Here is a 13431-nt window from a genome sequence, read left to right as displayed (position 1 = left end):
TTAAATGTGGGGTTTACCTTGCTGTCAAAGTCATTATCCCTGTAGCAAGCCTGGCACAGCGGGCAGTAGTTACCCTTTTGCCGCAGCTTGAAGCAAGGCCCGCAGAACGGTAGACTTCCCACGAACTTGCTCACGCGGCTGCTGTCGCAACTCTTGCATTTTAGGCACGCGCTACATATCTGCAAATATATATTCAGAACATTACATATTTCACATTTTACTGTGAGAGGAATATTGTATAGATTTTGACATATTTTTTTTCTTAGTCCATGCTTTTGGTAATAATGTTTGGGTTGGCTTCCAGGCTATCCAGATGACTATACTTGTATATGGAGCAACTGCCTATGAGACTGTCAACTTGATACATTCCAGTATAATTTTTTAAGGTCAGATAATTTGGCTATCAGTCTTGTGTACTTTTAAACAGATCACATGTCATTGTGTACTTAAGAGGGTAGGGATATTTTTTTTTTTTTTGAGACGTTATAGTAAGTACATTTACTTGTCAACCTATTGGCAAGTTTATTTTATGTGTGTGTGTGCATACCTGCGGCCAGTCGCTGCGGTGATCAGGCGGCGGCGCGGGCAGACAGGCAGCATGGTGGTGGCGGGCGCAGGCGCGGCAGCGCAGGCGGGCGGCGGGGCGCGCGCAGGCGGCGCACGACACGCAGCGCGCGCACGTCCAGCCGCCGCCGCCCGCCGCCTCCTCCGCGCACCAGCTGTGGTACCACTCGCAGCACGACCCGCACACCAACATCTGTGACAACAGATAAGTTACTGAATATTTGCTGTGGAGTTTAATGTGTCACTTCTTCTTCCCAGCAAAAACACATAGGAAGTGGTGAAGGGTGAGCGTTTTGTGGTCTTTGGTAAATTCCTGACATTCAAAACGTGCTGTTTTGCAGCCAACTTTGAATAAACGATTTTTTATTGATTTTGAATATGGCACGTCATACAGTAACTTACAATCTATACTTTTTTTTCTTTTGAGGATCAGCAAACAGTTACATTATATAAACTTACAAATAATATAACAATAACTTGTTGAGGTCATAATTCTATAGTAGTATAGAATTGATTTATTTATGTACATAATTATAATGTAGGAAATTACATAATTAACTGTTATAACACTTCTCATTTGACCCAAGGCTTTGTTTTCCTTGCTAAACCCATTTGAAAAATGATTTCAGTGTTGGGATGCTATACTATCCCCAGATGACAGTCTAAGAACTGGGACATTTAAAATCAATCTATACAATTTCTAAGCTTTATGAAGCATAACCATTACTATTACTCTAGACTTGAATTGTAATTGCTTATTAGACGTATACCAATGGATCATGAGCGGAACATATTAAAATCTAATGTGTACAAAAGGACAGCACACATTCCAATTCAATTGTTTTTAACCGACTTCCCAAAAAGGAGGAGGTTCTCAATTCGGCCGGTATGTTTTTTATTTTTCTATGTATGTACATCAATTAGGTTTATAGACCGATTTACGTGATAATTTTTTTGTATATTGTAAGAATGTTTACCTTTTCCTTGCCAGCACTGCCACAAAGGAAGCAGAGTCTAGTGACAGTGAAAGACCCGGTGCCAATGAGACCAAAGCCTGAGCTGCAGACTTCATCAGGATCGTAGCTCTCCCAGAAATCTACACAGATGAGCTCCGGTCTGTTCTGCCCACATTTCTGTGAACGATTGCGCACCTAGAAAGACAAAAGAATACATTACAATCTATTATAGTATCACATTTTATATGGCAACTTTTAACTTATTGAATTGTTACTTACATTGGTAATATTGGTAAGAGGCTTCATAAACGTCTTCTTAGGCACAAGATCCATAACAGTTTCATCTTCACTGGATTCTGCCTTGCTTTGTGCCTTTGTAGGTAGTGGTTGCTCAATCTTTCTCTTCTTAGTTTCAATCTGTGCCTCAACATCACTATCCTTTGTTATAGGTTCCGGTACAATCTGAGGAGCTTTGTTCTCAGCGTCTACTTCAGATTCACAGCTGGACAGATCAGGTGTCTCACCATCCTTCTCTATTATACACAGAGTAGTTTCATCATCAATAACAAGGTTCTTCTCCTGCTTATCTTTCTCGTCTTGAGTGGGGAATGTGGCAATAGGCTGTCCCAAGACAATAGATGCACTTCTACAAACATGTTTGACTCTTGGCCCTTTGAGTTCCACCTTTTGTCTTTTGGGATCCTCAGTCTGTTTGGCGTCGGTTTTATCTTTTTTCCTAACTTTTACCCTTGTCAATTGCCGCTTTCTACTTGCGTTGATCTCTTCAACTGTTTCGGTAGCAACTGGCCGGTCTTTTGTGGCCTTTTCCTAAAATATAAGAGAATTGTTAAATACAAAATGATCAGCAATAGGTTGTTTAAAATATTGTTAAGGAAAGTCATCATCACATACCTCTACTTTCTCAACTTCTTCAATCTTCTTACTGGGCTTTAGAGTGCCAAAGATCTTATTACTCTCATTTTCAGTATTAGTTATTGCAAACACAGGTGGACTTGTAGTAGTGTTGCTAGCTATCCTCAGTGGGTTTGCTTGTGTTAGAGCACCAGACGTTTTAACAGATGACCTCATGAAAGCTGGCAACATTGCTGTTAAGCCAGCTCTGATGCTGGGAGGCACTTGGAATGCCTTCAGGCACATCTTGAGCCAACATGCTGGACATCGAGCTTTGTTAGTACATCTTAGCAGCTTCCACTGTTGTGATCGCACTATTGGTGGCACATGACAATTACCTAAAAATAAAAGTTTTGTTAGACAGTTTTCATTATTTACAAGCACAAGAGTAAGATTGATGTGAAACAGAATATGTATACAGACCTTCGCCTTTCAAACACTGCATGACAACTTGTCCTGTCTTTTGAGATAGCTTCTCTTTCTTCAACATTTTGGATATGAATTTACGACAGGACTCGCATGAATATATTCCGAATTTCCGTGCTTGTTTTACAAATCTGTAGAATCTTACAGCCCCACAAACTCCACAAGTGACGGTTGTTGGTGGTACAGGAGCTGAAACACAGAAAATAAGTTGCTAAATATTCCACCAACATTCACAAGTTTATTCACAAAATAATATGAAATGAATATGAACCAACTTACATGATGAAGATGTTACAGTAGAAAATGGACCATCCAATGCTGAAGTGGATTGTGTTGGTGGATTCAGCTGCAATCTTGCCTCTCTAAGAATAATTTTTCCCCTAAGCAACTGAGATGCTGACGATTTGTCTTTCTCTGGGCTTGCAGGTGGAGGCTTTTCTTCTTCATCACCACTGGGTGGGGGACTGGCACTGTCCCAACTATCTTCAGACTCTGAACCACTGCTAGTACTACTTGAACTACTTGCATCTGATATGTCCATAAGTTTCCTCATTGCATGCCCTGTTCTATCCTCCTTTGGTGGTTCAGGGGATTTGAGCTTCTCTATACTCTCTACATTGGAGTTCTCATCTTGAGAAGGTTCTTTCTCATATGAGAATAAATCATGTACCTTTCTATTGCCCACACTGAGGCTAGAAAAGGAATTTGTAGTTGTTGTTCTATCTTTGAAAAGATTTGATGACTTCAATGGTTGTAATTGAGTATCTTTAGCTTTTTCATTTTGGTTTGTTTTATCATTGTCCTCCTCATCTGGCGTGTCTTCATCATTGTGCAGGTTGTTGAACACTAATCTCTTCAATTTAGGTTTCTTGAGCACTTTACTTGATGATGTTGTGGTACTAGCCGTTGTTTGCTCCTCACCATCTATAAATTTCTTGTTGGGCTTGATAACTCTTGATGAATGTGCACTTCTGACAGGCAAAACAAACTTAGCAGAACTCCCACTCTCTTTCTCAACTGGTGAAGCATTCCTGGGAGGTGGAGACATGCACCGGCTCTCACTGAATTGAGAAAATTTGTTCATAGGCTTCGACAAGGGGTTCAAATTTTTCCTTAAATAACCTTCTTGGTGTTCTGAATTTGATTTTGAGCTTAAATCAGTTAATTTAGCTGGTTTGAGAATACTGTTGAATGTTGAGTATTCAGTTTGCTTCAGAGAAGACTTCTTCTTTATGATGGGGACAAGAGGAGCATGGTGTTTTAGCGGGATCTTCTTCAACGGGAAAAATATATCTTCACAACTCTCAACTGTGCCAAAAGTGACTGTTTTCTTCACAGGTTTAGGTTTCTCTCCTTTAACTGGCTCCATTTTGTTCTGTGACCTGGTCCTCACTGGGGATTTTGATAAATCACTGCTGTTTTTGTCCTGAATTTCAGGTTTATTCTTTGTTATATCAGTCACTTTATTTTGGCAAGTTTTATCTGTCTCCTTTTCATTATTGTTTTCTTTCTTTTCTTCCTCCTGAAACATGCAAAGATGGAAATAAATGATCTATTTGCTTTTCAAGCGACTCTACATTTTCTGATTTACACAAAAAATTCTTGTATTTATATTGTTTTTTTAATACAATAAGTATATTATCGAATTCATTCTCTTTATAATGTTTTATAAGCTGCATTAACGTTTAAAGTAAGCCATTAATCGAAAAAATATTGTCTCCGACAGTGTAACCTTGACAAAATCAAATGTGTGTGTTTTTCTAATACTTTTTACAATTAATTCCCAAAACTATCCAAAATATGCAACACAAACATGGTATCAACCTGTTTTACATTATTATTGGTGTTTATACAAGTAATTCAGAAGGAAATCAACAGCATAGTGTTGATTACATACACGGGTACACAGTGGTGAAATGCATGTTTGTTTGTACACAACTCTTTAATATCTCTTTATTGATCACGTTTATCATATTTAAGCTGAAATTATGCCCCATAATAGTAAAAACAACATGAAATCAACTAATCATTGTTACAAGCTGTGTTGGAGAGTAGAGTAACAGTTGAAGGTTATGTGTAGAGCATCTAATATTTACACTTTGTTTGTAAATAATATTGAATACGTTTTAGAAATGTAAGTTACGCGATTGTTACCCAGCCTAAAAGACAAAACAATATCTAAACTGTAGAATTTACATTTGTTGACATGAAATGGAACACGCAAATGTCAAAGTACGTAGATACATAGTTGACGCTCTACCTATGCGATTATCGCCTCGAATGCTACCAGTTATTACGTAAACACAACATATCCGTGTGTACACTTATATTTTAATGAAACATACGATAAAACACGGAGAAATCTTAGCAAACAAGCTTTACCTCTTGGTCCCCAGCAAAATCATTAGTGGTAGAGCCGCGCGCTGGCGGGTGATTCTCTGGAGCAGTCTCATGGTAAACAGCTCCCGATAGAACACTAATACGTTTTCTGTTTTGGAATTTCAGTGGTTTCCCCGGGAATCTCGACCTTCCCATTTTGATGTGCACGTAAACGAAGAACACTCAGTGCGTTCCCAGCGATTGCGAGGAAACTGGCGCGCATGCTCGGGCCCGCGCGCTCCGCAACGCCATTTCACTCATTTATGCAATGTGTATAACAAATTACGACGCAGTTTTCATCGCATGTACACTCAAACATAAACACTAACATCACCCTTCACATTATTCACTAAAACCATCACTTAACACTGTTTTTTGCAAAAGACGACATCATCCATCATTTTTAATGGTCGACTGGTTGTTAACGCCGTAGTCGTATCGCTTCCATTCAACTAAGCGTCAGCTACTAGTGAAACAAAAGAGAATGTAACGATACTCCCGATTCCACAACACAAGGCGTTGGTATCACTGCGTTTTGTTCCATTTGATTATTTATTTTATCACTAAACAAATTTAATTATTAAAATTGAATCGCCGTAATTTGACAAAGATGGCTGTTCGCCGCGCTTTAACAATAGCGTACACGAGTGATTAACGAGACGAGGCGCGAGGCCGCGGTGTGAACGACACCTGGCTCTCGGAGGCCAGTTATGGATTTTGAACCAATCGCGACGTTAATTCGGACCGGTATGAAAACAAACATGTCGCTCGCTACAGTACACTCGTTACCTCGCTACTCTATCTATACATAGAGGCGTTTCACTCAGTTTTCGTCAATAAAAAAGTTATATGTCCTGCTTGTTACGCCTTATGATCTATTAAAAACTGCGCGAAAAGTCGAAGAACAACAGCAGTATTATCTCTCTTCTAGTATTAGCCCACATTTAAGACTTACTGTATTGTTAAACTCGACGATTAGAGATTATAAAATTGTTAACATTCCATAAGATGCTGCGGCATTAACCCCTCTGCTCGACAAGATTTTGACATATGACTTTACCGTTGATTCGGCGGGATATTTTGAATCGCGACATGGAAGTCAAAAATTTGTACTAACTTTCCACACATGAATTCTAAGTCCGTAATGCCTGATCAGAAGTATTTTAACTATAACTTTAGAGCTCACTTATTTGACAACAACGTGCAAAGGTCAAATGGGGTCAGTTAATTCAGAAAAAGATAATAATTACGGTGTTTTTAAGTCTATCGAAAAGTTAGGCATTTCAAATTTGGTGAAAACTTACCAATAAATAATCGCATCACTTTCTCAAACACAACACAAACGTCATATTTATAACATTTTCAATCCATTGCAATACATTTCGTGCACTTATTTATGTTCAATAACTAAAAAATCAGCACATAAAATACACAATAAAAATGAACAATATTTACAAGATCAAAGTCACAGACAAGTAGAGTTTGGAATAGAGTTTTATTTTTTTTTTCAATCATCGGTGTGCATTCGATACCTAAATCGGATATTTATTATAAATAATCGAATACCAATTTTATATATTTTTTTTTAATAGCAACTTATTTCAATTTTATTTATTAATTTTAAATTATAGGTTCAATTTATTTTTATTGTTAAGAAAAAAGATATTTAAGTTTTATGAAAGTTTTTAGCTTTACATTTTTATATGTATTATTTATTTTGGTGTTGCGTCATTCGTAATAATTTTTAACTTTAATTGAATTTTTATTACCTATTACGGAATTTTAATTTATTCTTATATTATTTCTCAACAATTCTAAGATTTTTGTTTCGGCGGAGGGTAAGCCTGGCGTTCTGAAATATAATGCAATTTGTAACTACCAAAGTCATGTACTTATTTGATGATGAGAAACAATAATAATAATTGATTGATTTTAAAGTCACCAAATATTTTTAACCGAATCCCAAAAAAGGAGGAGAATCTCAATTTGGATGTTTGTTTTTGGTCTAAAGGGTATATTCCCCATATTTGTTATTAGGTCCAGGATCTGATGATGGAAACCTTGAGAAATCGAGGGCAACTCTCGAAAATTGTAAGCATAGATAAGGTTATATCGCACCCTTAGAATGAAAGTGACTTAACTCAAAATTCCTGTAATACTCGTTTTTACAATAAACTGACCTTAAAAAGCATAATCTATAACCCTGTAAATAAAAAGAGACCTATTTCTAACTATAACAGAGACTACGCTTATTTCGGTCTCTTTAACTCGTTCCGCTATTCGTTTACGCATATTGTGTGAAAGAGCCAGAACTAGTATTACGTCAGATGCGCTTGCGAGTGAACATGTAAAACATCGGCGAATCTCAAAAAGTGTCCGTTTATTGCGAATACTGCCACGGTAAGTTACACAATATTTTTTGTCATAAAGTGACATTTTGATTAATACGTCTTTATAGAACAAAATATGTAGGTAGGATTCAGTGACCTTTTAAGGATTAGGTCTATTTAGTAAAAAAAAAATATAAAAGACAAACGACACTTATAATAATAGGTCTATCTATGACTAAAGGCATATTCATTATTTTTGTTATTCTTAATATTGAACCTGTTTATTACTAAAATTAAAAAGTTTAAGTTGTAACTTTTTTGGAATATGCCCCTATAATATTAAAGTTGTGTGGTATGTTAAGATATTTAGGTACACAGAGCCACACATCAGTGTATTCAGATCTGTGAATTTCTACAATTTATTGATCGATTCTCAACTTAATTTCCAACACGTTATGATAAGATTTTATTAATCTGATGTGGCTTTTTTCCTACACCGTTTTACCGCACTCCAACCCGTATGCATCCGACAGGACACCCGCCCATTTAACATAATTGTATTGGTTTTTATACCAATACTTTAGCATCCTAATGATATCGCTTGGGAAGTTCTTGATATTTTCTCCATTTTCACCACAATTTTCTCCATAGGCAGTCGTAAGATACGAGGTCGAAAGCCTTGGAAAGGTCCAGAAAACATGCATATACAGGTATTTTCCTACTTGTATAGTATTGAACAGTCTGTTTGAGGCATAGTATAGCTGTTTCCGTGGATAAGATTGGCTTAAAACCAAACTGGGCATCGTTAAGTATTAAGTACTTATCCAGCTGCTGGTCAATCATACTGTCAATCAGACAACACCTTTGCAATGATGGTAGCCAGGGATATAGGCCTGTAGTTGCTCTTTTCACTCGCATCTCCAGCTTTATTCTTAACAATAGGCACAACAATAGTTTTAAGTAAATCCGCTGGAAGATACCAGTGACTCAGGCACAAGCTAAAAAACATTGCTAGCACTCGCGGTAAGTGCTTACCAGCATGCAGCAAATGCTCTATACTTAGGCTGTCATGACCCGGCGACTTGCCTCTCTTTAAGTTGCATATGACAGTAGCTACCTCCCTGGCCGTAAACCTAATAGGCATGTCTTCAGACCCCCCCACCAACTCAGGCCCACCAGACGACGTACCCAGGGGAGACCCAACCCTAAAGGTTCTACTAAATAGGTTGGCGATATCACCAGGATCACTAAGGCCATCAATACTCACAGGCAGACCCGACCTTTGATTCAACCTGTTCGTGGCTTTCCAAAAACTACCAAAATTCTTTGCGTCATGATGACTTGCAATGATGTCCATTTTTATTTGGTCTTTATTATTTTGGCACCATTTCAATTTACTTTTAAAAACCTTTCTACTTTCCACCATTTTTTCATATAAATCACCATTTTTCGGTCTACCAAACAACGTCCAGGTTTGAAAATCCGAGCCTGTCTGTGTGCGTCCTTCACATGCTTATTCCAGCCCGTTATGTAACTCTTTTTGCGCTGTAATCCGTTCCTACAGTTACTTGCGATTGCACCTTCACAGAGTATACGCACAATTTCCGCATAAATATTGCCTAAAATAGTTTCATGTTCCTTAATTCTACATCTAGTTTTACTACATTCAGTAAATTCTAAGGGAAAGTCTACATTTTTCAAGAGATCATTACAATAATTGCTATATAACTCAGTCTGCTGCAAAGCTCTGTCACCCCATGTTACTTTGTTACATTTAGGTGCAACTTTTGGCCTTAATAACTTAAGATCACACTTCATAATTAGAGGTAAATGGTCCGACCAAGACACGTCATAGAGCACACTAGCGTCTCTAACAGTGTTCCACGCCGCGTCTGTCACTACGCAGTGGTCTAACCAACTAGTAGAACCATCCCAACTAGCACACTAGTGGAAATAGCAGCCTATTTGGCAACTATTAGCTGTACAGTAGTGCTTTAGGGGTTCCGAAAGTATCTTTAAGTTCTACTATTGCTTCCATAGCTGCTCATAGCTGTAAATATCATTAAAGGCAGCAGAAACTGAACCAAATGTCACTCTGGGTTTTACAAGAGATCATTCTACAACCCATTTGCAGCCTACATCTTTAAAAGAGAGTTCAAACAATTATGTTAAAGGTTAAAGCTGCTAAAAAATTTCTATTGCCGCTGATGTACGCGTTAGAACTGCATAAAGACTCTAATTGTAGACTTTTTAACGGAACTGTTCAAAAGATATATTTATCAATTTTCTGCCACTAAAGGTTTCATTGCAGAAGTGATTTGTTATTTTGTGCAGACTTAAGTAGGAATTTGATCCTCTGTTCTACTTATAGCCACATTAAGGCTCCACAATAGAAGCAGGAGGTTAATAGACATTGCCTGCTCATTTGGATACATTCTGTTATTTTATTCACAAACACAAGCAAAGGTCCCGTAGATTTTGTTTTCTCAATTACTGATAACGAATCAGTTACTTGAATAAATGTTATTAAGACTGAAATAAATAAATACATTCAGATTTTTATAACATTGCATTTTAATTTAATACCCTATGTCCAAATAACTTTCATTATGACAGTGTCTTATTATTTATTGTGTCTACGGAATTATTTCCAATATGTGTCATAAACAGACTTAATTCTTAAAAAAACATAGAATGGCAAACATAATTTTGAAATAAAGTGACTTAATTTGACACTACTTTATATTTTATGTTAAAATATATATAAAAAAATACTATAAACATAAATTTGCATTGTCATTGTGATCTCAAAAGGCTAATCCACAAATCTGGTAAAAATCAATAGTGAGCCATTAAAAACGGAAGAGATATATTAAGATGTATTCAGTAATATAATTTTTTGATGACGATTTTGCTCATTTCCCACAAATTGCATTTTTTGGATTCGGTCACTTTCATTCTAAGGGTGCGATATCTTGACACCCAGATGTATGACTGATAACACTATGAAACAGTAAAGGTTTAGAGCTGACCTGATGATGGAGACGAGAGAAGTTGGGTTGTCGAGCTCCCTCGACCTTCTCTGGTCTCCATCATCAGGTCAGCTCCAAGCCTTCACTGTTGCAGAGGCCTCGTAAATACGAATAATATAAGCCCAAACACGAGAAAGTATACATATTCAGTTGTCGAATACCCTCGACCTTCACTGGTCTCCATCATCAGGTCAGCTCAAAACCTTCACTGTTGAATAGTGCTACCAGGCAAACACCTGAGTTATAAGATTTCACCCTATATATTTCTGCAACTTTCGAAAGTCGCCCTCGATTTCTCAAGGTTTCCATCATCAGATCCTGACCTGATGATAATGGGACCACCTCGGAAGTATACGCTATCAAACAAAAAAAGAATCTTAAAAATCGATAAATAAATGGCTAAGTAATCGCGTAACAAACATACGAAAAAAACGGCTTAATTGAGAACCTCCGCTTTTTAGGAAGTCGGTGAAAAATAAGTCGGCGGCGGCCATCTTTCCATTTTGGACCAGCTTTCGATGAACAGCGACTAGCACTTCCGACTACCTATTTGCCCTTTCAAACAATAAAATCGTCATAAAATTTTGCGATAACCACACCTAACTACAGCTCTTGTCAAATAGCTTTGCCGCTCAGTTAAGGCGGCCAACTTTCTGAAAACTGAATGCGGGACTTAACCTTTCGTGAAAGGGGGGGGGGGGCATTGAAAAATGATCGGACGGAACTGATAAAATAAAAGCCGTAAGCAAAAAGCTATAATTTAACCTATCAATATCGTGTTACAGCGTGCCCTAATGTCTAATTTTCAAAATCAAAACAATTCCATTACGCGTGCGCCCAAAGAGAACGAGATTATATTATAGGTAATCTGTGTTCCTGCACTGTTGAGCGTGCGCGCAGGTGGGTGTTGTGTAGAAGTGTGGTAGAAAAATAGGGATGCGGGACATGCGGGACGCATACAACGTTTTGCGGGACTATTTTACTATTAATTTCAAAGCGGGATTTCGTCAAGCATTGCGGGACGGTCCCGCAGAATGCGGGACGGTTGGCCGCCTTACGCTCAGTTAAAAAGTTGGAAGTAACGAATCGCCATTAAGTTTCCCATATAACCATTTTTGCGAACTATAACGTAACCGTTTCGACACTTAGTGTCGACACTGATCTATCTCGAAACATAATCTCGTCGACGTTCCGTGTTAGCGCCGTCGCTGCAACTAAAAATGGGGAAGATCTCGACACAATAAACAAGTAACATTTGGTTTCTAATTTACGTCGCCGTGTCGTAACATTGTTACCATATTTTAACCAGAGTTCGCACTAATCATTCAATCATTCATTCGTTCGATCAATTTCGTTGGCTCGTGCGTGAGTGACACGACGAAATAATACAAAATCCCAAAATGATGGTTGAAGTATGATAATGATAATGAAGTAAACAAAGTTTTAGTTTTCATTAATTAATATGGTTAATAATGCTCAAATCTTATTGGGAAAAAAAGTTTACTGTGTAATTTCTTTGAATATGTTGATATTTCCAACGCGCCACCGTAATATCATGTTTTAATAATTCTGGCGAAAGAAAAACTTTTGTTAAAATAAAATAAAAATATAAAATGATGCACATCGAGTGCTCAAAAGCTTCCCTTTAAATACAATATCAAATATTTTAATCCTAATACAAATTATTTTAGCAAGATTTACTCATAAAATTGCTAAATAATGAACTATGAAAAAACATTTTTGATGTTTGTTATGAAAAATATGCTCGTCGCAACTAGTCACAAAGTTACGATAATGTGTCGACACGTGTCGACATGTTACGGTAACTTGTTACAAAATTACTAGATTTTTAAGATGGTTTCTCTTAACATTTGGTTACAGTGTTTTCCAAAGTTTTTATCAAGATGCCTTTTTGCATTGTTCTAACCAAAGAAGGCTCATCAGAATTAATATCGCTTGAATCGAGTACTTGGGTTAAAGACGAAGACATCTTGTTTTGGCCGAGAAAAAGAAAAAACAGCGATTTGGAGCTCGAAAGTTGAAACTTTGGCACTAGGGACTATACCAATAAGCTCCTCGGTACGAAATTCCGTACTTTTTCCTGTAAATGGCCTAGAAAAGAATAAGTTTTGAGTTCAATAAAATGGGTATCCGTCAATTTGCCCTACCAACAATGCAACATCATGAAAAAAATATTATTATAATAAAAAAAACCTACATGTACTCGTACGAGTACAATATTTTGGGGCGTAGGTACTTATTTCTTTAACTCTTCTGTAAAAAGTTGAAGTCCATCGGAATTTACGTAAGGTTTTTGGTTGTTTACTCATTTTAAATTTCATTAAATGGTTGATAACGGCAGAAAACATAGACAGTTTGAGAATAACTGGCTCTCGTCATGTTTTTATATATGCAAGTTAGTGTCAAAGTGTTCTGGAACATCGACTACACCATGTTACTACCCAATTACAACACAATTGTGTCAACATTGCACACTGGTTACAAACCAAACGCAAAGTTTCTAAAATGTGTGGTTACCAATTAAGCTGTAAAGTATCGACACAGCGACCACACAAAGTTACTGAATCTAGTTTCCGTCACATTTTTACTGAACCGTTACAACACATAAAAGCTAATCCCTACACAGTCACGTTGTGTCGTACCTGTTACGAAACTGTTGCGACTTGTTACATCTTTATCATATCTGCGACCAAAAATGGCTGTATGGGTTGGCAGGTCTACAGGAATTCTGCACATAAAACACCCGAAGAAATAAATAAGTCTTCATTTACCGTCTTCAGAAACCCTAAAAACCGAAGATTTTTTTTATTC

At 37.3% G+C, this 13431-nt stretch overlaps 1 protein-coding gene across 3 annotated transcripts in view; it reads right to left on the bottom strand.

The window, feature by feature from the left end:
* LOC110377249 (histone-lysine N-methyltransferase trithorax) overlaps positions 1-13431 on the bottom strand; it is a 30366-nt gene that overhangs the window by 14512 nt on the left and 2423 nt on the right. The window contains exons 1-8 of one of the 3 annotated variants that reach the window (XM_021336052.3): positions 5241-6220; positions 3138-4380; positions 2856-3047; positions 2433-2770; positions 1800-2348; positions 1542-1715; positions 548-757; positions 18-179 (exon numbers count right to left, since the gene is read on the bottom strand). In XM_021336052.3, coding sequence (XP_021191727.3) covers positions 18-179; positions 548-757; positions 1542-1715; positions 1800-2348; positions 2433-2770; positions 2856-3047; positions 3138-4380; positions 5241-5393 — 3021 coding nt within the window. In that variant the 5' untranslated portion in view covers positions 5394-6220. Of the gene's footprint in view, positions 1-17; positions 180-547; positions 758-1541; positions 1716-1799; positions 2349-2432; positions 2771-2855; positions 3048-3137; positions 4381-4682; positions 5157-5240; positions 6221-13431 lie in introns of those variants that run through there. The other 2 variants (XM_049837724.2, XM_021336053.3) reach the window with 2 other exon arrangements.

The sequence above is a fragment of the Helicoverpa armigera genome, chromosome 23 (assembly GCF_030705265.1).
Source record: "Helicoverpa armigera isolate CAAS_96S chromosome 23, ASM3070526v1, whole genome shotgun sequence".
Taxonomy (NCBI): Eukaryota; Metazoa; Arthropoda; class Insecta; order Lepidoptera; family Noctuidae; genus Helicoverpa; species Helicoverpa armigera.
This window is presented reverse-complemented; position numbering and strand designations above follow the sequence as displayed.